This window comes from Cyprinus carpio, chromosome A2, assembly GCF_018340385.1.
Source record: "Cyprinus carpio isolate SPL01 chromosome A2, ASM1834038v1, whole genome shotgun sequence".
NCBI classification, from domain to species: domain Eukaryota; kingdom Metazoa; phylum Chordata; class Actinopteri; order Cypriniformes; family Cyprinidae; genus Cyprinus; species Cyprinus carpio.
In genome coordinates this window covers 20428761-20456547 of record NC_056573.1, presented here as the reverse complement: position 1 = coordinate 20456547, position 27787 = coordinate 20428761, and the positions used below count along the sequence as shown (strand labels likewise).

Here is a 27787-nt window from a genome sequence, read left to right as displayed (position 1 = left end):
TTATAATATTGTATGTGATTTTGCTTGTACTTAAAGCCATATTTCTGGAAAGGCACAAAGAGCAGATCCTACACATGAACCGTGGGATGGACCGCTCGCTTATACCGTCCAAACATGGCAACTCACGAAGCAGATTCAGAAGCCGGTGCTGGTATGATTGCTTATTTAATTCTCAGCATAATTCTGTCACATTGCTTTTATTGCAATGATAGTGTGCATGAATATGCCGCTTAATGCTTGTTGCAACTGGTTCGAAGCAAATGTATGTGATTAGTCATCCTTGTACAGTTATAAGGACTGCCATTGCACTACATAGATAAGTGAGCTCATTTAAACGCTGAATTCTTCTTTTTAGATTATATTCTGGTTATTATGTTCGAAGAATATTTGAATTCAGTCGCATCTCATTCACATAACCTGTTAAAATCGAATTGTAATCCTTCGCATTATGATTAACGTTATATAAGTCATATGATACTACTTGGTTTTACATAGTGCGTTTAAATCTGGCCACAGTGCCAGTTAGATGCCATAATTATTTCATTAATCCTCGTAAAATATGCTTTGAAAGAAGTTGTTAATGCAGGAAGTTAACGAGAACCCGGAACTCCTGCTCGATGAGAACGCTGATTGGATGAGGCTAATCTTTATGTCCACGCTGAGTGCTCTGATTGGCTGAGAGTCAGGTCGCGCTGTACTCTTCAAGCTGTCAAATGAAGTGAAATACAAACAATGCACAAACATATGGAGGCTTTGTCTGTTTACCTTTGTGATATTTTTTCGCGTTTTAGGATTATTCTTTGCAAGTTTTTTTATGTCAGTTTGTTCCAATTTGATGTGTTTAATGCAGTTAAAAGAGGACAGTTTCAACGTTTGTTTCACTTTCTTTTTGAAATGTTTAATCTATACATATCGTTTAACCACTTACGCTTTTGGAGCATTAGTTGTGTTCCATGACCAGTTAGTCCCCTCCTCAAACAGGCTCATCGGTTTCATTTTCTCAGGCTTTCGTGGGAAAATGTGGATGCTGTGTGCTGCACTGCTGGCTCTGGGCTCTGTCCACTCTGTCAATGGGGACTCAAAAGCTGTCACAACAACACTGACCACTAAATGGCCCTCTACACCACTTCTGCTGGAGACCAGGTTAGCTTGAACACACAATGGCGACAGCATATTTAATTGTTTTATGCTACAGTTTACTAAAAATAAAAGGTGCCTTTATATTCTACAGTGAGTTCCTTGCTGAAGAGAGTCAAGACAAGTTCTGGGACTTTGTGGAAGCCACTCAAAATATTGAAAATGATCATGATGGTAATATTTGTTACCCTGTTACCCTTTGAAATCTTGTATTTAAATGATGCAACAGTGCTGTTGTGCTAAATATCATATATTATAATATTGTATACTTTTATGCTGCAGTATACTATGCAAAAAAAAAAAAAAAAAAAAATAATAATAATAATGTTAAGTTACTTGCGGTCAATGAAAATAGTTCCAAAAGTATCAGCATTGTGTCGATGCTCTCGACATGCTGTTGGCCAATCAGATTACTAAACTGTTGTCCATATTTCAGACACGGATCAGGCTTACTACGATCTGATCCTGAAGAGAGCCAGTGTGCTGCTGAGCCCAGTGCAGCTAAACCTGCTGAAGTTCGCCTTATCTCTGAGGGCCTACTCATCCACTGTCCACTCCTTCCAGCAGGTGAGTAGGGCCTCTCCACAGCTGTTTAATCTAAACTCAAAGTGAATCTGAAGAAAACATGTTTGACTCAGTTTGTTGGACTGTTTGTTTATGTAGATTGCAACTAATGAGCCTCCTCCACCTGGCTGTAAAGCGTTCTTCAACGTACATGGACAGACATCTTGTGATTCAGAAAGACTTAAAGCCATGCTGGATAACGCCTTAGAACGGTGAGTAACAGCAAGACCTGCTGTGACCCCCCCCCCAATCTAACTTTAACCACTATTTTTTGAATGTATTTACATATTTACATTGTATGTCTAATAGTTACACTAACATCTAATTCTACATAAAAAGCCTTTTTCAAATTGTATTATATTTATTGTGCATGCAGTATTCATGCCTTAATTAGAGACTACATAAAAGATATTTACTTTTATAAATTCATTTGTCTCATGTCTGGGCTATTTAAATAGTAAAGGTAAAAAGTACATTAAAACACTTAAAACCTACACTTTTACCATATATAAATATGTTTAAATTAATGTATTGACGTTATTCAGCGTCAACTAACCTAAAAACAACCAAAACTTTTTAAATATAATTGATTATATATATATGTGTGTGTGTGTGTGTGTGTGTGTGTGTGTGTGTGTGTGTGTGTGTGTGTGTGTGTGTGTGTGTGTGTCTTATTTATTTATTTATTTTCAGGCCCAAGCCATACCTGTTCAAAGGTGATCACAAATTCCGTTCAGCCAATCCTGATGCACCCGTTGTGATTCTTTATGCTGAGCTGGGCACCAAAGAATTCTCTAGATTCCATCAGCTGATGTTGTCCAAAGCCAACAAGGGCCTGATCACTTACGTTTTACGTCACTTTTTGTCTGTGAGAATTAAAACTCTTAGTATTTTAATGATAAAGGGTTTAAATACAGTGAAAATTATCTTTTCATCTTAAGACGAATAAGTCTTCCACATTTTCTGTCACCCATGCAGAACCCCAGCAAGGGTAAAGTGCTCCTGTCTGGATATGGAGTGGAACTGGCCATCAAAAACCAAGAGTACAAAGCCAAAGATGACACACAAGTTCAAGGTATGATAGCAGCCAAAAGTCTTTGTATTGTGGATTTGAAAGAAAGTTTTGAGCCTAAAGTATATGTATTGTTTTATCTTTTCTCCCCTTTTCACAGCTGGAGCTGATGTGAATGCCACTGTAATAGGTGAAAACGATCCTGTGGATGAAGTCCAGGGCTTTCTGTTTGGCAAACTCAAGTAATTTAAAACTCTATAAACATAAAGGATTGCTCTCCATTGACTAAAATGCATCCCTATGTTTGAAATTACATAACAGTGTATCTTAATAGCACATTGTATTTGTCAGGACCAATTATCCTGAACTTAAGGAACAGCTGAAGGAACTCCGGAAGCATTTGATTGAGAGCACCAATGAGATGGCCCCACTTAAAGTCTGGCAGATGCAAGGTGACTGTTTCTGAACTGGTGAAACTTCCGACATCTATAAAATTAACATCAAACGCTTGTTGGCTGCAGGTGTTTATTTTGAAGTGATGTGTGCTACAGTGTTTTACCATGGTTAAGGTAGTGGAGCCTCTTGTACCATTGTTTAAACACATATTTGGCACACTTATTTTAATGCCACTACTTCAAGGCCTTTCAAGCTCAATTATTATATAACCTGTGACTAAAGGAGCAGTTGGGTAACTCAATAATCATTCAGATGGTATGCAAATGGAACGTTTTCACATTGTTAATTAGCTGTGGTTCTGCTGGCCTTGTGCGGTTGTCACACACAACTCCCTCTAGCCCAGAGCTCATTACTGCTCTATCAAGGTAAACTCATCAGAGACTAGTCACATTTAGCAAAACCTCTGAGCCAACACACACACAGTTGAACGCACTATTCCCAGCAGTACTGGAAAAGTGCTTTGGCACATCAAATCCAATATATGTAGAATCTGAGAAATTGGCATGTCATATACAGGTCATTGCTATTTCAAATTAGATTGTGAATATTTCAGGAGCAGAAATACAAGTTTAAATAACATGTTCTTTATCCTTCTCCTAAAGATCTCAGCTTTCAGACTGCCGCTCGTATCCTGGGAGCTCCCTCTGTGGATGCTCTCAATGTCATGAGGGATTTGAGCCAGAACTTCCCCACCAAAGCCAGGTACAGTAAATAACCACCTGTACATTACAAACACTAACCAGACATAATAAAGCAACCAATTCCTGTATCCTCTAGGCTTTTTTTTGTTTTCTTATTTTGAAATATCATTGGTCCGAAATCCTACTCCAGATTTTAACGCTTCGCACAGCATTTCACTTTTCACTTTTATGGAACTGTTGCGCTATAAGGGAAGCACCCTTTGTTCTGTTTCTCTAAATCCTTTATTAGCAGTTGGAAGAAAAGTTTTGTTCATCTAAGAGGGCCAAACGTCCACGTATACTGTTTCATGAATGAAAAACGCAAGTGTAAAAAAATGTCGCAAGTGAATCCGCTAAGTTGTGCCGCGAATCATTGCTATGATTGACAGTGATAACTGTAGCAATGGACGGAATGAAACATCTGACAAACCGATGTCAAAATAGAGCTGTGCATTAAGGGATGCAAAGTAACAAAACAGCAGCAAGAAATCAACAAGTTAGCAGCTTTTACAGTTAAAGAGAAAACTTTTGATATGTCCTTTTTAAGGCAATATTTAAAAAAAAATTTCGTTTTTAAATTAAATCTAAAAATATTAATGCATTATTTAATTATTATACCATTCATAATTAACTTAATTTGTAGTTATCTAGTTAAGTATTTAAATAATTAACCCTGCTAGGCTGTCGGTATTTATTTATTTATTTTTAAATGACGTGAGACTTTTCGATTTCCCGCACTTGCTATATACTTTTCGGTTCAAAAACCCTGGCAACAGACTGCTCAAACCATCAGAAAGTTTATTCCGAGCTGGATGTTTTTAATGTCTTCTAAGGTTTAATTAACACTTTAAGGGGAAAAAAATGAGCCGTCAGCAGTTATGATGAAAATGATATGCTTTATTTGGCTCAGACAGCGCAGCCACGGCTAATGTGTTTAAAATGTGCCTCCCACACTAAAATGGAATTTTGCTAAAGTGTTTCTTGACATCATGGAGTATAATACACAGTCCTGTATCACCCAGAGCAATTAACTGCAGCTCTGACTCATCGACTCTAAAAAAAAAAAAAAAAAAAAAAAAAAAAAACTTTTTTATATATCTGAATGTAGACTTGCTTGACGTCAGTGAAAGCAATCTCATCTCTATCTAGTTAAACAGCTTTGATTAAAACAGCACAGACATTTTTATGCTGATTATAGTAGTCTGTGCATTCAAAATTTGATTATAATGAATCACCATGATGGACTAATGAATCATTTTCAGAATAACCACTCACATTTCTCTCTCCCTCTCAGGTCCATAACAAAAACAGTGGTTAATTCAGAGATCCGGAAAGAGATTGAGGAAAATCAAAAGGTGAGGGCCACCATTGTCCTTTTTCAAAGCTCTAGCGTCAGCAGGTATTCTCATTCACTATGATTTTTGCTGCACTGCTGAGATAATGGACTCAAAGAAGGGCCCATCAAGTCTTTGTTTTTTGCCTCATAATTCTTATAATTCAAATCTTACAATGATTCTCTCTTTGCTTATATTAAAACAAGTCCAAAATGAAAAAAATGAACGTTTGTTGTTTTTTAATGAAATAGAGAATCGTTCCTCTACACCTCTCTGCTTGTTTTCTTTACGTTCCTCTGTATTGGAACGTGTGTAAACGCTTTTGTTTTGTCGCTGAAAAGGTAATGAATGAAGTAATTGCGGCGAATGCGGTTTATACATGGCTTCGTTCATTGTTTCGGTCATTTCCTTTCTGTGATTAAAGCTGCTTCTTGCCTCTTGTAATGAGGACGTGTAACGGACCTGCTCCTCATTCCTCAATGTAATTGCATGCTGGGAAACTTGACGAATGGAGCCTCTTTAAGGTTCTCTAACGAGCTCCCTCGCTCTAATGCATGTGCCTTTAACGAATAACAAACATGAGTGCTACGGATAAAAGCATGAATATATAGAGTGTAAATGGCCTAAGGCTCAAAAGAGTCTGTTTGAATTATACATCATATTGAGCATCTCTTTCAACTTATGTTCTGCTCTAAGAAGTGACAGAAACATATGTTTCGTCCAGGTATTAGCAACCCACAGGGCTTGGGAGGTTATATTAAGGCTAACTGTGAATATGTCATTACCTAATGTCTCTGGTTCTTATTTCTCCTCTAGTATTTTAAAGGGACGTTAGGTCTCCAGCCAGGGGACTCGGCTCTGTTTATAAATGGACTCCATATTGACCTAGATGTGCAGGATATTTTCAGGTATTACATATTATATTTTAAATATAAATATTACATTATAAACAATTATTATTTATACTTTGAAAAGTCTAAAAAGTATTGATTTAATAATAAAAATGTAACTAAAATAATAATACAATATTTAATATTTACCTATATTATACACTACTGTTCACATGTTTGGCACATATAATTTTTTTGTATGTTTTTGAAAGAAGTCTCTGATGCCCAACAAGGGTGCTTTTATTTGCTCAAAAATACAGGAAAACAGTAATATTGTGAAATATTAATTCAATTTGAAATAATTGTTTTATATTTGAGTGTACTTTTTTTTTTTTAAAGCTGACTTTTTTTTGGGGGGTTTCAAAAGAACACTTTATTTGAAATGGTGAACTGAATTAAAAAATATCTTTACTGTTACTTTTGATCAATTTAATGCCTCCTTGCTGAATAAAAGCTTTAATTGCTTTAAAAAAAAAAAAAAAAAAACCTTCCGGACCCTACACCTTTGAATGATGTGTTATTTATGTCTTGCAAGAATAGAAGTAATTTGTATCTTAATAATGTGTGATGTATTTGTTAATGTCATGCTGCAGCCCTATATATTGTGTGTGTTTTTGCAGTGTTTTTGACATGTTGAGGAATGAGGCAAGGGTCATGGAGGGTCTGCGTAGTCTGCTCATAGACACACCCTACATCCACGACATCCTCAAACTCAACGTCCAGCCCTCAGACTCTGACTACGCAGTGGACATCCGCAGCCCTGCTGTTAATGTGAGCCACATGTTATTGTTTTTTTGTAAAGCTGCTTTCTTGGGGAGACAATAGAGAATAAACCCTTTTTTCCTCTTTCTCCAGTGGATTAACAACCTGGAGACAGATGGTAGATATGCATCCTGGCCCTCTAATGTGCAGGAGCTGCTGCGGCCCACCTTTCCTGGAGTCATTCGACAGATCCGGAAAAACTTTCATAATCTGGTAAGTATCGCAGATGCTATATAAATATGAAAGTTTCTGTCAGACATTAACAATTCACAGTGTAAACCCCACACAGATCTAAATTCTGCAAATCATTTCAGAATGTGTGTGTCGTTCTGACAGGTGATGATTCTGGATCCAACTCTTGAGAACACGGCAGAGCTGATCAGCGTGGCTGAGATGTTTTATAGCAACAACATCCCACTCAGGTCAGTCTGAAAATAGACCGAACATTAAGATTTGAAAGCAGGTTCAAATCTAGTCATTTTCTTGTGCCATTCTCACCCACTTCATTTAACCTTTTCAGTATCTCTCAATATATAAGGCATTAAAACCCATAAATATTGTTTGTGTGTGTGTGTATATATATCAACTCTGTAACCTGTCAGTGAAGTTATTGTGTCTCTCTCTGGTGATTTCTGTGTTTCTGTGTGTCTGCAGGATTGGAGTGGTGTTTGTGGTGAATGATTCTGATGAGGTGGATGGGATGCAGGATGCTGGTGTGGCTCTACTTCGAGCTTTCAACTACATCGCTGATGACGTTGACAGCCAGATGGCCTTTGATGCCATCATATCTGTAAGGCAACAATGTCATCAGTGCTTCATACAACACCAAATTAGTGGTGGACAGATATAAGTTTATATACAATTATATAGGCTATATTTTTATGTGATTATGAATTTACACTGTTCTTATTTCTGTACTTCTTTTGTCTATTATTTACTGCCACACTGGCATATACTGTAGGTTTGCATAGCCTTTGAAATTAAATAAATTTAGATTTTAATGAAGAGGGCAGTTGAATGTCTGTACAAGGATGTGTTGTGATCATCTTGTGTCTTTCAGATGTTGAACAGAGTTCCCAGTGGAGGCAAACTGAAAGTGGAGCATGTGGTGGGTGTGTTGGAGAAGAGATACCCATATGTAGAGATCAGCAGCATCCTAGGGCCTGACTCTGCCTACGACAACAACAGAAAAGTGAGGGATTTGTTTTTCTAATGTGTGTGCTTTGAATATTTCAGCAGTACCCCATTTCAGATGTCATATTCTTGCCAAAAGAGACAGAATATAGTGGATGTGGTAATGATTGGGTTATCTCTAGATATGTAACTGTCAGCCAGAGGTGGTTCCTGTGTTAATAGCTCTTTGTGTCTCCCAGTAACCATAACACTTATTGAGGTCATATATGTTCTGTGTCTCCACAGGAGGGAAAGGCATATTATGAGCAGACTGGTGTTGGCCCATTGCCCGTGGTATTGTATAATGGAATGCCTTTGCAACGTGAGCAGTTAGACCCAGATGAACTTGAGACAGTCGTCATGCACAAGATCCTGGAAACCACAAGTTTTTTTCAGCGCACCGTCTACCTGGTGAGAATTGCATGTCTGACACTGACACTGTTACATATTATTATCATTGCACTCTTCCCCAAAAAAAAAACAAAACCTAAGACCCATCATCAATTGGCTATATCTCTCTGTTTCCAGAACAGTTATAATGCAATCAATCTAGTTTTGTAAAGTTTCAGAACTTGTTTACAGAGTAGTTAAGGTGCTATGCACTCTGTAGGCTTGCATGATTAACTTTTTATTTTAAACATATATATTATTTTTTTAAGTATTTATTGCCAGTTAAGATTCTGCAGTAAATAAAATGCAATCAGACCAATGAGAGAGCAACAGTATACAAGTGCTGTGACAAGCCTCAGTTAGTCTAGGTGTTTTTTTAAACATATATATATATATAGTGTAGTTGTTTTTTTGAAATTATATATATAATAATATATATATATATATATATATATATATATATATATATATATTGTTTTTTTAAACATATATATATATATAAATATAAATAAATTGAATAGAATAGAATAGAATAGGTAAGTGTTAATTGGTCAGGTTTTTTTGTTTGGGTTGTTTATTTTGATGTGTCGATGTTTTTTTAAGAGATGTTTATTTGGATGAATAGTTGTTAATTTTTGTGGTGTGGTAGTGGACTGGTGGTTAGAGAGTCGGACTCACAATCCAAAGGTTGCAAGTTCGAGTCTCGGGCCGGCAGGAATTGTAGGTGGGGGGAGTGAATGTACAGCGCTCTCTCCACCTTCAATACCATGACTGAGGTGCCCTTGAGCAAGGCACCGAGCCCCCAGCTGCTCCCTAGGCAACGCAGCATAAATGGCTGCCCACTGCTCCAGGTGTGTGTGTTGCTGTGTGTGTGCACTTTGGATTGGTTAAATGCAGAGCACGAATTCGGAGTATGGGTCACCATACTTGGTTGTATGTCACGTCACTCACACTCACTTTTATTGCAGGGATACTGCAGGTGTGTATATAAAAAATAAATAATTTAATAAACTCTCACATACACACATTTTTGCATTTATCTGAAGTACAGTTTAGGGTTATTTATTGTCAGTGTCTTCTTTTGAAATGCTTCCCATTATCTTTTCAGGGTGAACTAAACAGTGACCATGATGTGGTGGATTTTATCATGAATCAGCCCAACGTGGTCCCACGAATCAATTCCAGAATCCTGAGCACCAGCAGGAATTATCTGGACCTTTCTGCCACTAGTGAGTTCTTGTCTGATTGGGTTCATAGCGAAATTGTGTTTCGTCAGTGTTTTGCTGCTCTCCGGTTATTTTCTGTTGAATCATAAATAGCTTTTCTTCCTGTAAACGAGCTAGTTTGAGATAAACAACATGTAGGCTCTCACAGGCTCTCGGGAATGAATATCTGCCTCATTGTGAATTCTGTGCTAAATGTCTTGTTTGTTCTTGATAGCCCATTTATTTACAAAAATTTACAAATGAGACTGCGGCAATGATATTCATAAACTGCTTTGTTTTTGCAAGGAATTTGAAACTGAATTTTAATAGCTTTTGAATAGCATATTTGCAGTCTTTCAGGAAGCTGAGAAAAAGACTCATTTCAGTCTGAATTCGAATAGCACATGATGTTCAGAAATAGCTGCATTACAAATGACTTTAGTTGGATTCAGTTATGAATGTGAATGTACCTCTAACAGAGAACAAAGCACAACCTTATTTTCATTTTCTCCCTAAGTGTTTGGCATCACCTGACCTCCAAAAAAACAAGTCTTTTCTTTTCTAGACAATCATTTTATTGACGAATATGCACGTTTCCTCTTTCTGGACACCAAAGATAAGAACGCAGCGGTGGCCAACAGCATGAATTACATGACAAAGAAAGGTGAGGTGATTGCTGCTATTGATCTCCATGAGAAACTCAATTCTTCCAACTTTCTGCTGATCTCTGTCCTATATAAACATGAACCATAGAGGTTTACTCTATGGGACCTTTATGAAATATGTCATTTCTGGTTGTTCTGTCCATTTTACATTATTTACCAGGTGCACACTGCAGTTTTGGCAAAACGGACCAAATTTCAGAAGTCAAAGATATTTGTCATAAGAGAAAAATTGGCAGTCTTACCACCAGATTTACTAAACAAGGCAAATTAGTGTGAGCCCATTGTTTTTTAACACCAAAAAAAGGTTTGCGTTACTGCAAGCTCTTAGTAAATCTGGCACTTGGTTTGATAAGTGTGACGTTCTCACCAAGAAATAGTAGTTGATACTAGCTGGTGTTTATTATATATGCAATAAGTATCTCAGTATTTAGTGTCTCCTTTGCATTATAATGTAAAAAAGTCCTTCAGTTCGCTTTGGAGAATAAACGGTAAAATGCAAATAAAGATGATTGACATGGATTGGCGACTTAAATCACCTATTGAGTCAGCACTGTCTATCATGACCAAAGTTTTGGCTGTCATGTCTGTCACACAGTCTGACATGAGAGACATTTAATTTCATACAGTCTGTTTTATCTTTTAAGCAACAATTCACTGATATAATCTGACAGGCAACACTCATGGAGAACAGAAAAAATTGCAATGTACACCTGTCTTTAGACACCAAAAACTGTGTACCATTAAATATATCTGTCTGCCTTTATTTGTGTTTTTCTTGAATGCTGTTTTCAGGGATGTCATCCAGGGATGCTTCTGGTAATTGCATTGAGCTGTTATACTCACTTAACTGACAGCCCACTTCTCATAGATCTCATCTAAACATACAGTGCCCGAGTGCAAATATAGTTAGAAAACACTTACATTGCCATCATTAACACAACACAATCTGTTGCTTCAAGGAATATTCTGGGTTATTTAAAACGTAATGTCTGTGTACCACATCTGCGGCATGCTGTTGATTACCACAGGAAATCATTTTGACTCTGTCTCTCAGTTTGTGGGCACAAATGGGAATACATTTACGGGAATACACTTCTATTGGAAGCCTAGCAGGTCAGTGTGCAGCTGCTTTGAATAAATATCTAAATATCTATTTAAATAAATATACATTTATATTAATGTCTATTTTACTATGACACTGTTTAGAAAGTACAAACATGAAAATGGTTAAGATGCTCTGGACCTCTGTTAGGATGGGTATGTACGATGTATACAAGGATGCCACGATGAAAGTATGAAAGGGATGTGACATAATATATAGAAGTGAAATTACATCAGTAATACAGAATCAGAAATGTGTCCATCTAGAAAAGTAGTCCAACCTCAAAAGGAAAATTCAGACAAATTTACAGCTACATCTAATGTTAGTGCTTGAACAAAAATACAAGCCTCATATTCTTAAATGCTCTGGATTGCTAAAGAATTCCTCTAAATAAGGTTTTGTTGTTTAAAATATACTGAGCAACAACTCTAAATTATTTTCTGTTGTCATTGACAGTATGCCACTTATGATATTGATAGCTAAAGTTGTGAATGTCCCAGAATATTCTTTTTTTTTTAAGTGTTTCTGCAAGTTTTAAGATTAGTTTCTTATGATTGTTGTTGTTGTTTTCCTTTAACTAAGTGAAGAAGTTTTCTGAAGCTTGCTATTGATTTAAACACGGCTGTGCATTTGTCATCTGTCAGAACTGTCAGTGTTTGATGGATGAAAGAGAATCTCTTTCTATCCTGTGGCCCCCTGTAATATCTTTCTTTTACAGACGTTTACAGGTTTATATCTTGGTTGAAATTGCCTGTCTGTCTCTGTGTGCCGCTTGGGCACTTCAGATACATCTCGTCTTTTCAACTGTTAAAACCCAAGACAAGCCAGAATGCTTTCAGTTCCTCATCATTTTCACTCACCTTTTTAGATTGCATGAGGAAACAGCATGTCTCATCTGTGTGTAATTTCCTTTAGCCCATGTTTCTGTCCTTCTCTGACTTGCAGATGATGGCATCATCCGTCCAGTGACTTTCTGGGTAGTGGGCGACTTTGACCAGCCCTCAGGACGACAGCTGCTGTATGATGCTATACGTCACATGGTAGGACAATGTTACTGAGCCAGTTACGTCAGTGTACCATCAAATCTCAAACGCAGTGTACAAAATGTACTTTTTGCTACAGCTGTCTGTCTGATGAATTGAATCTGTTATATATATATATATATATATATATATATATATATATATATATATATATATATATATATATATATATATATATATATATATATATATATATATATATTTTTTATTTACGTATTTTATATATATATATTTATATATTTATAACACATATAGCTTTGATCCTTACTGATTGTTATATGCACATTCTTTGGATTATTTTTTTCTTTGTCTTGGCATTTGGCAAATATTATTTTTGGGAATGAATTCATAAACTCAAGCACTGATTTCATGAAAGTGCGTATAAATAGTATGCCAAATAAAAATGAAAACTCGTGGTACTGATACGCGAAAATGGACTTTGGACATGCATATGCTATGCAATAGGTAGGTTTAGGGGTGTGGGGTAGATGCATATCATATGTAATGAAAACTCGTGTTATTTGTATGCGAAAATTGTGTTTTGTATTGAATCCAAACACTTGTGTATTATATGCATGCCAAAGTCCATTTTTGCGTATCAATACCACAAATTTTTTATTTGGCGTATTATTTATACGCATTTTCATGAGACTGGGCTTGCCATTCTTTGCTGGATATTTCCAGTGTTATTTTAGTATTATTTGTATACTATTATAGTATTTATTAATTCACATTAATTTTAGTGTTAGCAATTTTATGTGCTTTTGTCACTTTTATTAGGTTATTTCATGTATTTATTTAATTTTTTTTTTTTTTTTTTAATCAGTTTTGGTAATTATAATCCTTAAACCTATTTTATATAGTTGCAAAGGCAACATTTATAATTTACTTTTCAATTTTTTTTTTTTTTTTCATCTAATATTTACATTTTGTTTTATTTTGCCTTTATTTAAATTAAAACTAAATTGTTTTTAAAATATTCATTTTACTTAAAAACAATGGATATTTCAAACACTAAACCTAGCATTCTATTTATAAGGTTGTCTATAACAGTTAAAATCTTTAAATGTGTGTGATAGAGTGGAAAAACAAGTCTAAACTAATCATAATTTTATGTCTTTTTTTTTTTACTTTAGAAAACCAGTAATAATGTACGATTAGGAGTGATCAATAATCCCAGTGAGAACCTGTCTAATGAGAAGAGCCTAATTGCTCGAGCCATATGGGCAGCCATGCAGACCCAAACCGCCAACAACGCCAAAAACTTCATCACCAAAATGGCTAAAGAAGAGACGGCACAGGCTCTTTACGGAGGGAGAGACATTGCAGAGTTTGCTGTCGGGGTAAAATAAGCTCTCATGTAATTCATTTACAGTTATGATGGATTATTTGCTCAGGGTTATTTCAGTGTTGCTGCTGCGAATGTCACTTTTAAACTGCAGAATTTAATATAGAACCAATTTAACCAGATCCTTCTGCATTTTTCTGCACTACAGGGCATGGATGTTCCTCTCTTTAAAAGTGCATATGAGTCCCCTAATGTGAACTTCCTGTTGGCTCACTCTGCCTACTGCCGGGATGTCCTCAAACTGCAGAAGGGCCAGAGAGCTGTGATCAGTAATGGAAGAGTAAGTTAGACATTTGTATAGCAAGACTTCTGATGGTGTGAAAGCTCTTCTAATTCTATTATTTCTCTCCGCAGATCATTGGTCCATTGGAAGAAGGGGAGGTCTTTAACCAGGATGATTTCCTGCTTCTGGAAAGCATTATCCTGAAGACATCAGGGGAGCGTATTAAGGGCAAAATTCAACAGTTAGGCATGGTAGAGGACAGGTATGCTAGACCAATCCTGTGCAACAGGTTACAGACACTTTCATTGGTTGGTGCAGATGTTCAAATATATATAACATAAGCTGTTTGCTTGCATAACCAATAGCAAAGTTTTAAACCACTTTGAGTACAGAACGTCCTTCTGTCAGATCTGTAGAAGGATTACGATCCATTACACATTACCATCATATGTACTCTCAGTAGTAATTACTTCCTGTTAATGAAGTGTGTCGTACTGCCTTGAAGACGGAGACGTAATAAACGCGCCGTTTTATGTGTATTTACTGGAAGAGCAGACTGAGACAGTGACACCATGTTCATTATCCTCTCAGTAAACTTTTAGAGGGCTGATTATTGAAGTGTAGACTGTAATAGAGGAGGCAGTCATTGTCTTTATCAGCGCTTGAATCTGGCACTAGTCTCTGTGAGAGAGTTTGAGCAAACCTTTTGCCTTTTGCTCAACTTTGGTTAGAACATCTGTATTTGGTTAACTATGGGGCTTATGTGGGCGACAGGTTCAAATCTGTTTCTATTAAATATGTCAATAAAAGTGACAAAATACAAAAAGATATAAATAAATTATAAATGTATAATTAATTATATATATATATATATATATATATATATATATATATATATATATATATATATATATATATATATATATATATATATATATATATATATATATGTCAATAAAAGTGACAAAATACAAAAATATATAAATAAATTATAAATGTATAAATAAGAATAAAATAAATAAATACAAATAAAATCAAGAAACAGACAACAAACACTTGAATTCTTTTTCACCCCACTGTGAATATGTTTTTTTTTTTTTTTTTTTTTTTTTTTTTTTTTGCCAGTTTCCAATGTCTGATTTCCAGTGGCAGTTTCATTTTGTTACTATCATTGATTGTGAATCTAATCTAAATGTACACAATGTGGCAATGAATCTCAATTAATTATATATAATATTTAGATAATGTAATAAAATATAATTTATTTAAATGTAATTTTAAAAGATACATTTAGTCATATTTCAGTACATAAAAACAACCCAAATATTTAATTATTATTTCATTTTATTTTATTGTCATTTGGTGTATGTTAGTTTCGGACATGCATACGTAGATTAACCATGTTTTGCAGGATATTTTTGAACTCTAAACCTAACATGCTATTTATATTCTGGGGTTGTACTAATGTGAAAGTCTGCAACTTTTAAATGTGTGTGACAGAGTGAAAAATCCAGTTTAGAACCAACCATAATTTTACCACTAATATTATTAGAATGCCATAATATTAATTGAATCAGAGAAATTATTTGTACCACTACTCAGTGGGGTAAAAAAGTAAAATGATTGCTAATCATCTGTCCAGCTATGAACAGGTCTACACAGATGAACACAAATGAACAAGATTCTTAGCAAGATTCTTCTCAAACTGAATATTGTTGAGATTTCTGAATGCGATGTGAAAGTGAACTTTTGCATTCATGTACTTGTGAAAAGTAGATTTTGGGCTTTAGCCTCAGTTTGTTTGTTTTGTATGTATTGTGATTTAGAGCTAGTGATCTGGTGATGAAAGTGGACGCACTGCTGTCCTCCCAACCCAAAGGTGAGGCAAGGATCGAGCACACTTTTGCAGAAGACAGATACAGGTACATCACTTCTTCTCATACTTGGACATCTCTAAATCCTCAGAATTCAGTTGTCAGCTTCCTATCCATTTCTCATCACAGCGCTGTAAAGATCAGACCAAAGGAAGAGGACGTGTACTTCGATGTTGTAGCCGTTGTGGATCCAGTGACCAGAGATGCTCAGAAACTGGCACCCCTCCTCCTGGTGAGAACTTCAGCACACCTTCACATGAGTAGGACGTGTACAAGTAGGACATGTGTAAACCAGATGGGTTAGTTACAGAATCTATCAGCAAGTGCTGGACTGGATCATGCTAACCAGCCAAACCTTGACCCCCTTGGTAATGTTAGAGCCATTATTATTTATTAAGAATGTTTACCAAAGGATGTTGATCCAGAATCATGTCCTGCTTGTCCTACACGTTGTGCATATACCTGCATTAGTCATCACAGGACATCTGGTCCCTCTCTGTGACATTTCACAGGTACAGTCAGTCAGCAGTCAGTCTGCATTTGTTGGCTCTGTTTCTGAGACCAGCTGTCGTTGAGAGCAGGTTCATTTAGTTGTTTGCACCTTGACTCATGTCACTTCCTGTTTCTCTATGTGCCCACTCAGGTGTTGAAGCAGCTGGTCAATGTCAACCTGCGAGTGTTCATGAACTGCCAGTCCAAGCTCTCTGACCTCCCACTGAAAAGGTTAGAGGAGAGACACTGTCAGCACATGCTCCATTATAGTCACATTCACATTTCACTGCTGGCTTGAACTTTTTACAGGCTACAATAGCATGGGGGATGACAAGATATAATTTACTCTGAAGTGCTACATTATTGTTTTAGGCTAGATGATATTTTTAATTAGATGATTTTATTTAATTTTTTTCTCCTCAGTTTTTATCGATATGTCTTGGAGCCGGAGATTTCGTTTATGGCGGATAGCAGCTTTGCTCCTGGTCCGATGGCTAAGTTCTTGGATATGCCACAGTCGCCGTTGTTTACCCTCAACCTAAACACCCCTGAGAGCTGGATGATTGAGTCTGTCCACACACGCTACGATCTGGATAACATCTACCTTGAAGAGGTAGGAATTCTCGTCACTCTCACTGACTCATGAAGTCTAGGTCAAATAAAGTAAAGAGTTGGTTGTTTTTCTTCTTAGGTTTTCAGAATTATTCATTAATCATGTCAAGCCTGACATATAAAATAGTAATAGTCAGAAATATATATATATATAATAATTAGTTTATACATTATACTTTTTTATTCAAACTGTTTATAGAACCTTTAAACATTATTATTATTATTTATTTTTTTTACAGTTTTTATATATATTTATTTGATACATAAGACTTTTGTGGTAATTTATTGATAATAAATATATGTTTTTCATATTTTAACTTGAAAGCATTTCTATTGTTTTAATTATTTTTCCATAATGGCACCTAATAATCTGATTTGTGGTAATCAAAAGCCGTTTCAGTGGCAACAAGGAATGAAACCAGGTTATGAAAAAAAATTATATATAATTTCTGCACTACCATTTAAAATTTGGGGGTCAGTGGGTAAGTTTATTTTTTAGAAATGCATATTTTATACAGCAAGGATAAATGTGCATAACTGTTACATTTCTTTTTTTCTTTTTTTTTCTTTTCTCTCTCAAATTCATCAAAAAAGTCACAATTTCCACAAAAATATAAGTGGTTTTCAACACTGATAATAATAAGAAATGTTTCTTGAGCACCAAATCAGCATATTAGAATGGCTTCTGAAGGATCATGTGATACTGAAGACTGGAGTAAAAAAAATAAAAATAAAAATAAAATAAAAAATGGGTATTTAAATTATAATAATATTTTACAGTAAAACTGTGTTCACTGTATTTTTACTTTGTGAATTCTTTCAAAAATATAAAAAAATTACCAACCCTAAACTTTTAAATGGTAGTGTGTACATATAGGTATATCAGGCTATCAATACTTTACACGAGTTCATTAAAACACCAGATTCATTTTATATGTGTTATATTACACATTTTATTAAGCATATTCATTATTGTGATCATTAGTATTCAGGTCATATCCTCTTATTTGCAGGTTGACAGTGTTGTGGCCGCTGAGTATGAGTTGGAATATTTATTACTGGAGGGTCATTGTTTTGACGTAACAACAGGTCAGCCACCCCGTGGGCTACAGTTCACCCTGGGCACTGCCTCCGACCCGGTCATAGTCGACACCATCGTCATGGCCAACCTGGTGAGTGGACATCATAGATTCATCTAGGAAATAATTGCTGGTTTTCGTAGAGGTCACTGTTGCTTACTGAGATTGGTCTTTAATAGGGTTATTTCCAGCTGAAAGCAAACCCAGGAGCTTGGATTCTCAGACTGCGGAAAGGCAGGTCGGATGATATCTACAAAATCTACAGGTACCCTATTAAGGCTTGTCAGACGTCTGTCTCTCTTAATGTCCTTCTGTCTCTTCACTTGATTGGTCGCTCACTATTTTAATTCCCCTGTCGCAGTCACGATGGCACAGACTCTCCAGCTGAGGCTGAGGATTTAATCGTCGTCCTCAACACCTTCAAGAGCAAGATCATTAAAGTCAAAGTAAGTAATAGGTGTCTGATCAGGTGTCGGGGTGAGGGCACATGCAAGATCTTAATCTCTGTAGTTTGAGGGGATTAGCGGAGATAAATGTGCTCTGGCAGCTATAGACAAGAGCAAGCGAGATATTCCTTCCATTTCTGCTCAGCTGGAGAGATGGAGAGCGAGAGAGTGTCTTTACATTTCCGGTATATACTCTTAATATCTGACAAGCTGTCACATGTCAGCCGTTGTGTGGGTGTATGTCCAATGTGAGGTCTGCTACTTCCTGTGGGGCTGAGGGTGGATTATATGAATTTTTGACACGTTGTGGCTTTAAGTATACAGCATGAGCTAGAGGAAATGTGCTTGTTTATGCAGCAGTGCTTGACTCAGGGTTTGGCTTATTGTTTCCTCATCAAAAGATGGCAGTTGTGTTCACTTCACATCACAAATAATTTCACCTGCCAGTGGCTGGTACATTGAGAAATAAATTTAATGTCCCTAATATTTCTTACTGGTTGTGAAACTGCATTTTGCATTTGATTTGAATTTGTTTGTCCCTGTAACAAATGATTTTATTAGTGAGTAATTTGGAATGTCGCTACATGGAGTTTTGGAGTTGCAACAATACAGAAAACACTTTTAGCTTCCTAGTTAAACATCTGAGATAGAAGTTATTAAAAGATGTACACTTCCATTCAAAAATTTGGGGTTGGTAAGATTTTTTGTTACACTTTATTTTCCAGTGTCCTTGTTACACACTACATGTACCTACTATAGTATTAACAGTAAATTGTGCATAGCTACAAGTAACCAAGCCTAAGGGTAATCCGAACCGTAATGCAATAGTAAGTACTTGTTGTTAATTAATATTTCACAGTACTTAAGTGTACAGTTACATTGTAACAAAGGCACTGTAAAATAATGTAACTGATTTTTCTTATGCTCACCAAGGCTGTATTTATTTAATCAAACAGTAATATTATGAAATATTATTACAATTTAAGACAACGGTTTTCTATTTTTATATAAAAAAAATAATAAAATGTATTAATGTAATGGCAAAGCTGATCAGTAGTGATTACTTGTATTCAGTGTTTCATTATCCTTCAGAAATCATTCTATGTTGGTTTGGTACTTATAAAACATTTCTTCTTATTATTAATGTTGAGACTTTTGTGGAATTTTTTTATGATTCTTTGATAAATTGAAAGTTCAAAGGAACAAGCATTTATTTGAAATAGAAATGCTTTTGATTTATTTAATGCATACTTGCTGAATAAAAGCATTAATTTATTTAAAAAATAAAGTCTTAATAACTCCAGACTCTTTAACAGTAGTGTAGATGGCACACCAAACTTTTAAGTAGGTAATTTGCATATCTTTGATTCCTTCGTGTTAGCAAGGAAGCTGATTCTACATTAGAATCTTATGTTATTGCATTGCATTTAAACCATGCTTTATTTTGTGATTCCAAACTAGCTATACCTCCAGTTTATTTACTAATTAATTTTCTACCCCGCCTGTCACCCATGTCTCTCAGAACCAGGACTCTGATCAGAATTACCTTATTTGTTTAACTGTCTTAAACCGCATGTGGCTCTCAGAATGTTGCAATCACATGTGCTCGACATTAGTGCTGAGGGATTTCATGCATAGATTCCATTGCCCTATATCATGTTTGCAGGTGCAGAAAAAGCCTGAAATGATGAATGAGGAGCTTCTTAGTGATGGTACCCATGAGAACGACTCTGGATTCTGGACATCTCTAACCAGGTAAAAAGTGTTGCCTGTTGAGTTCTACTGTAGCGCTCTCTTACAGTATTTGTCTATTATGGTTCTTTCTTTCTCTTTCAGAGGATTTACTGGTGCTTCAAAGCCAGAAGAACCCAAACAGGAGAAAGATGATGTCATTAACATTTTTTCTGTGGCGTCTGGCCACCTGTATGAGAGGTTCCTCAGGTAAACAGCTGCTTTGAGTTAGATTTTACAGATCCAGCATTGCAAGTGAAAATTACTCTAAATGTAAAGAAGAGCTATGCGAGTAACTTGAATACACTTGATGCTGCATATATAATGACATCAGAATAAAATGTACCTGCTTTCATCCGGTACAATATCCAGTAAAACAATTCTGATCATTTATATATACATTTAAGGGCTTAACAGATCATTCATGAAAATGCACCGTATGCAAATTGTTATTAATGTCATATTTATTAAAGCTTGATTATTATATTTTAATATTCCTGAACTACTGGCCAGCATAATTGTCAGGACTGGCGTTGTTTGCATAGACAAAAAAAATGTTAGCACAGAGCCCTTAAATTAATCATGACATTTCTGCTATGACAATATATGACTTTAATATTGTTCTTGTTCAGCAGAAATTGCTGCAGTTTTGACATGTAATAAAGACAAGTCCTCTTGTGTATATCCTTATGTGATACTGAAAAATGGCACACATACATCTTCTAATTTCACATATTAAGAAAATGCAATAACTTTTATGTTACCGCCTATCTTGGGTCACATCTTGACTTTTTTTTTTAAATTTTCCTTCATTTCCCTTCCAGTAGTTCTGATTAGGCCTGTTTTTAAATGCTGATCTTTGTGACTTGCTGTGTCTCATTAGCGGCAATGTTATTGGTTGTGTAATGCAGCTCAGTTTAGAAGGTCACTTGCATAATTCTTCTGCGGACTGTCACTTCAGGCACTCTGTGTTGAGCTTTGGCCTCTTTCTGTCTCTGCAGGATAATGATGTTGTCTGTGCTCAAACACACCAAGACACCCGTCAAGTTCTGGTTCCTCAAAAACTACCTGTCTCCAATTTTTAAGGTACTGGATTCAAGATTTAACATGATGGCACTGCTACCAGACTCTTATGTCATATATGTTTTATTATGTAATATATATTATATTTATGTTCAAAAATTCTACTTTTCCATCAAATAATTAAATTACATTTTAAAATATATTAAATAGCAAAAATTTATTTTAGTTTTAAGAATCTTTCACAATATTACTGTTTATACTGTATTTGACAAATAAATGCAGCCTAAATACAAAATATATAATTTTCTATATACATTTTTTAATTAGAAAAAAGTATTTAAAATAAATAAATGTATTTTTAAATTCTGAATTTTCAGTAGCCATTACTTCAGTAGCCAGTGTCACATGATCCTTCAGAAATCATTCTAATAGGCTGATTTGCTGCTTAAGAAACATTTCTTAATTGTATTAATTGTGGCAAACAGTTGTGCTGCTTTATATTTTTGTGGAAACCTTGATGCATGTTTCTCATGATTCTTTGATGAATGAAAAGTCTGAAAGAACAGCATTTATTTGAAATAGAAATTTTTTGTAACATTATACTGTCACTTTACTGCATCCTTGCTAAATAAATTTACATTTCTTAAAATTACGGTAGTCTGTGTGTGTGTGTGTGTGTGTGTGTGTGTGTGTGTGTATATGTATGTATGTATGTGTGTGTGTGTGTGTGTGTGTGTGTGTGTGTGTGTGTGTGTGTGTGTGTGTGTGTGTGTGTGTGTGTGTGTGTGTGTGTGTGTGTGTGTATGTATGTATGTATGTATGTATGTATGTATAATTTATTTTTTTTTTTTTGTTTGTATGTGTTTATAATTTATGTTGTGGAGAGGTGTTGTTTCCAGTATGAGTTGGTACAGTATAAATGGCCACGCTGGCTTCACCAGCAGACAGAAAAGCAAAGGATCATCTGGGGATATAAGATCCTGTTCCTCGATGTGCTCTTCCCCCTGGCTGTGGACAAGTTCCTCTTTGTAGATGCAGATCAGGTACAGAAACATAGCAATGCAGTTGTGTGGCATGAAATCCTGGCTCTAGTGAGCATTAAGCACAAGTCTGCTCTTATGAGATTTATTTTCGAAAGTCTAAGTACAGACTTGCATAGCAGTTGTTGTAATCTGGGGGTGTTTGTTAAGCAAACTGGAGAGAGCATCATGCACATCACAGTGATGATGATACACTGCTGCCACCTCTGGGTAAAGAAAAGTACAACTGGAGTTTAAATCTAAACAATAACTACAATAAATAAATTATAATATTTAAATGTTTAGTTTCTTGTGGGCAATGCAGGTTTTCTTCTGACCATATCATGTCCTGATCCCATTTCCAGCAATGGGTCTGTGAATACAAAGACACACAGTCTGGGATTGATAAGTGTTGTTGTGCTTTTACCTATAGATAGTTCGCACAGACCTGAAGGAGCTGCGGGACTTCGATCTGGAGGGAGCACCGTACGGTTACACGCCTTTCTGTGAGAGCCGAAGAGAGATGGATGGATACCGTTTCTGGAAGTCTGGCTACTGGGCCAGTCATTTGGCAGGACGTAAATACCATATCAGGTAAGAATGGTTTGCTGAAATTATTTGTGGTTTTCATTGTATTTGAAGATTTAATTAGTGAAATTTTTTAAGTTTTTTTAATTTTAATAGAAATTGGTGCTCTGCATTTAACCCATCCAAGTGCACACACACAGCAGTGAGAAGTGAACACACCATGAACACACACCCGGAGCAGTGGGCAGCTATATATCCAGCGCCCGGGGAGCAACTGGGGGTTCAGTGCCTTGCTCAAGCTGCACATTTCAGTCATGAGTATTGAGGGTGGAAGAGAGCGCTGTTCATTCACTCCCTCCACCTAAAACTCCTGCCAGCACCGAGACTCAAACCTACGACCTTCGGGTTACAAGTCCAAGTCTCTAACCATTAGGCCACAGCTGCCCCCTATGATGATGATGATATATACCAAACAACCCATTTTCTTTTGTTTTTCAGTTTAAAATGCCGTAGTCATAAGATTACTGTAGAGCTGTTTTACAGCTGAAGTAGAATTTGTTTCTTAACTGAATTTTTTTTTTCAGTTTATTACTTTGAAGCTGCTTTGAAACAATCTATATAAAGCTCTATATAGATAAGATGACTTGTTTTGATTTTGTGTGCTCATCAGTGCTCTATATGTGGTCGATCTGAAGAAGTTCAGGAAGATTGCAGCTGGAGACAGACTGAGAGGCCAGTACCAGGGTCTGAGTCAGGACCCCAACAGCCTGTCCAACCTGGATCAGGTGGGATGTTCTTTCCTTTACAGAAAGGCTTTATCAGAGTGTAGTGCAACACTGGGCTCGTCATTTGGGGTCTTCATTGCTGATGTTTTTCCCCTCTCAGGATCTGCCCAACAACATGATTCACCAGGTGCCAATAAAGTCACTTCCTCAGGAATGGCTTTGGTGTGAGACCTGGTGTGATGATGCATCTAAACAGAAAGCCAAGACTATAGATCTGGTAAGTCCATTGTTTTCATACAACGGTTTTAAATTTCTGTCATAACACTTTCCAGGATTGTTTTGATTTTCGTGTTTGTTTGTTTTTTGTCAGTAAATGACACTTTGTATTTGTCTGTCTTAGTGCAATAACCCACAGACAAAAGAGCCTAAGCTACAGGCTGCTGTGCGTATAGTAGCTGAGTGGAGTGACTATGACCAGGAGATAAAGAGAATCTACAACAACTTCCTGGAGGAGAAAGAGAGAGGCACCACAGACAGCTATCAGCAAACAGACAGAAAACAACCAGGTACATGTAACATAATTCTACAGCACAATGTCTACATTTAACTTAAAACCCTGACATGTATGATTTTTTTTTACAATAAACCTAAAATGAGTAACAAAATTAAATAAATTGTATAAAATGTAATCGTTAAAAACAAACACATTGGTTTTTAGTTATTTTAGGTTATTTTTTTTATTTTATTTTTTACTTCCTTAGTGTAACAAATTAAATTTTTTAGTTTTGATAGAAGAAACTTCATGCAATTAACTTTTATAATTTTTTTTATAACTGAAAAGCAACAATGAATTGAACTTCAGCAAATATCAAAAATACTACATTTTTGTACACATAAAAAGTTATGCCTTTAGGATTTTTTTTGTTTTGGAAGAAATCTCTTATGTACACTAAAGTTGCATTATTTTTATATAAAAAGAGTTATATTATGAAATTACAATTTTAAATACCTGATTTGTATTTTAATACATTTTAATATGTAATTTGTTCCTGTGATGCTAAGCTGAATTTTCAGCTGTCAATACTCTAGTAATCAATGTCACATGATCGTTCAGAAATCATTTTTATATACCAATCTGGTTCTCAAGAAGCATTTCTTATTATTATCAATGTTGAAAATAGAGATGCAGCTTAATATTTTTGTGGAAAGCATGATGCATTTTTTTTTTATTCCCCCAGAACTATTTGATAAATAGAAAGTTCCAAAGAACATAATTTATTTGAAATGGGTGTAATTTGTAGCATTATAATTGTCTTTACTGTCACTTTGATCGATTTAATGCATCCTTGCTGAATGAAAGTATTAATTTCTTTCAATAATTAATTAATTAATTAATTATCTGACCCTAGACTTTGGAACAATAGAGTGTGATTTTAAATCGGAGGACACAGTTGAGAAGGTTGAAATCTTTGAACTGGAACATGCCTATATAATTAATTAATATCTAACATATCTACTTTAAAATAAAATCATATTAGAAATGTAATAGACACCAAAGTTTAGCCTAATTGTGCAAAGTGCTGAATAGCTTTTTATAATTATAACTTTCTGCTCTTCTTCACTCTGTCCTGTCTCTCCATCAGATGGTGACAAGCACTCAGAGCTTTGAACTGATGCTCTGCAACCGAAGAACAGTTGACTCTGTTCAAAGAGTCATCTTTTCTTCAAACTTTTTAAACCAAGCCTATCCTCCAGGAATGGGTTGACATTCGTGCTGAACTTGACTTGAACAGAATTAATGCAAAATTCCCTCTTTTGTATCTGAATGCTTGTGGACCTGTTGGGGTTCTGGGTAAACGACACGAGCAGAGGACGTCTCCTCTATCCAGGCACTCCTGATATTTCCCCTTCACCCCCTACAACACTATGGGCCTTGCATATGCCATAAACAATACCAGTTCCTCTAGAGCAAAAAAATAAAAAAAAGTGCAGTCTCGACTAGTTCAGGTAGTACCATAGGGAATAACTTAATTGAACGAGAAACTGCATGCGTGCAATTTTAATATTAAAGCAGATTTAACTCACTCTCATGAAAATGATTATTAAATCATGAAACATGAGATGCAGACTGTTCATTTAAAAGAAACCCATGGTGTTGAAATGCCATGGCAACAAAGTGATGTCATAATAGTTAGACTTTAAAGCACAGATCAGTTCCTGTGACACACATCACAGTGCAGTTAGAGGCTCCATTTAAAAATTCTGATTCATCTTTTGGTAAGCAAGCCAGCACTAGTCTGTTTTTGTGATTCTTGAAAGTGATGTTTCCATACAGCAAGCCGGTTTTACACAAAAATGTTAAAATCACATCGCTCTTCAAAGTGATGCATCAGAAGACCTTTAAACTCAGGAACAAGCTATTTGGTTGATTTAGTCACAGCTAAAGAATTTTTTTCCCCCGTTTCACAGACGAAAATTTTAATTTACTGAAAAATCTCTGTGGGCATTGAAAAGCTCCAGTAGTGTTGTCACAGTCTAATGTTGGCTATTCCACATTAAAATGATTTATAATTGCAGTCAGTTAATGAAACTCAGTCAATGATCCTTTCAGCAGGATTAGAATGATGTCTTTAGAAGTTCACGAGGGGGAAAAAACAACTTCCTTCAGAAAAGCTGCTAGCTGGAAATTACAGGTTGTTGTTTAATTTAGTTTTTGTTTATTTTCTTTTAGCATCACTGGATTTCAGTAAGTCATTGATGTGGTTGCTTTTTCAAGAATATTTTATTTATTTATTTTATTATTTTGGCCATATGTCCATTTCTGTGGTAATGCTCTTATAGGTTTGAAAGTACCGTCTGTCGACCACTAATTTCATATATTTGATCATAAACTATGGGCTGGGAGACTTTGTCTGTATGTAAGTAATATAAATACGTGCAGACATTCCTGGTTATTATCTGGAATATTACATGAAAATCACCAATAGATCTGTAGAGTCTGTATAATGTCAGGTTTTAAAGTGAAAAGAAAAGCGGGGCTTGCACAGTGCCTTGTGCTTCATTCTGTTTGAGAGGTACATTACAGTGTCTTGTGGTTTATTTACTGAGTACACTTAATATGGGGAAAATGACTGATTTAGTCAATACTATGATCCTTTGGAATTGCTGTAAGATTAATTGTGGGATGATAATATTTTGTAATAAAAGAATGTACCAAATGGTAGTGTTCATTTTTTTACAATCTGCAGCTAATAATTCAATTAGGATAATAGTAGTTTAAAAATATTTTTCCTTTCCACTACTTTTAGAAATAGAAAAAATCCACTCGTTGCAATGCATTATTCTACCAAATGATGGCAGCACAATCCAGTAGTAAAACTATGACCATAATGTAGAGAGAGATTGATGATTACCTTTCTTTGAAATGCTCTGTCCTCTAGTTTATCATGAAACTGGAATAAAACTTTTAAGTGCAAGTAAAACCAAACATTTCTTAAGGCATGGACATGATGTGAATAATAGGTAGTTTTCTTTTTTCCAGCATTACTGTGCCTTCTTAAGACATTATTGCAGATTTAGTGTTGTATATCGTCATACGTCATTATAAATTGTGCATAATTTTATTATGCACATATGAAGTTCATACCTAATTGGTCATATTTGAAACTTGAACCTTTTTCATATTTGTGATGCAATTTCTTGTTATTTGGACATTTATGTCTCTCACATCTGCATTAAGACAGTATGACCTTAATCTGTCCTTCACCAATAATCTATTTTTACCATTAATTTCTTCCAAGTTCTTTTCAGGTTTGACATTAACTAGATTATAATATTAGGCTTCCAAATGATCTTGAATAATGTAGTTAGCACACAAATTAGAGCTCATTTTGCCTTCGTGATGAAGTCAATTAAACACCTCAAATGGTGTGTCCTTGACTCTGATAGAAGGTTTAATGAATTGTGAAGGGTGCAGATGGTTAGATTTTTAGATTTGATACATAAAACAATGTACCATGGTATTACTATTATTTGGATTCTGTACCATGGTAATGCACCATTGTTTGAAGAATCATGTACTGTAAATACATCTACTGACCCCAAACATTTGAACGTTAGTGTACATCTCTATCCCACTGTATTTTTGTGGTTCCTTTATTCCTTTTTTTAATCGTGGTTTTAAGTTTAGAAAATTTGTGAGAAGTTTACAGTAGTTTACAGTCGAAATCTCCTGACCAGGAGCATTAATGCTTTTATTTACAGAAAAAGAAAAA

General features: G+C 35.5%; 1 protein-coding gene across 1 annotated transcript; it reads left to right on the top strand.

Moving 5' to 3' along the window:
• On the top strand, positions 1–26731 carry LOC109092717 (UDP-glucose:glycoprotein glucosyltransferase 1-like). The gene is made up of 40 exons (XM_042777835.1): positions 1–151; positions 1005–1143; positions 1232–1311; positions 1574–1704; positions 1801–1913; positions 2395–2569; positions 2680–2776; positions 2874–2955; positions 3065–3165; positions 3772–3871; positions 5144–5204; positions 6000–6091; positions 6694–6844; positions 6929–7048; positions 7172–7257; positions 7490–7625; positions 7896–8027; positions 8255–8419; positions 9507–9627; positions 10169–10267; positions 12316–12410; positions 13550–13756; positions 13910–14041; positions 14116–14246; positions 15811–15906; positions 15988–16090; positions 16502–16581; positions 16774–16963; positions 17976–18134; positions 18221–18306; positions 18403–18487; positions 20154–20242; positions 20324–20428; positions 21220–21304; positions 22102–22284; positions 22694–22854; positions 23459–23573; positions 23674–23790; positions 23914–24085; positions 25157–26731. Exons 1-40 carry the CDS (start codon positions 115–117, stop codon positions 25180–25182), a joined length of 4635 nt encoding a protein of 1544 aa, XP_042633769.1. The 5' UTR covers positions 1–114; the 3' UTR covers positions 25183–26731.
• Positions 26732–27787: the final 1056 nt, after the last annotated feature.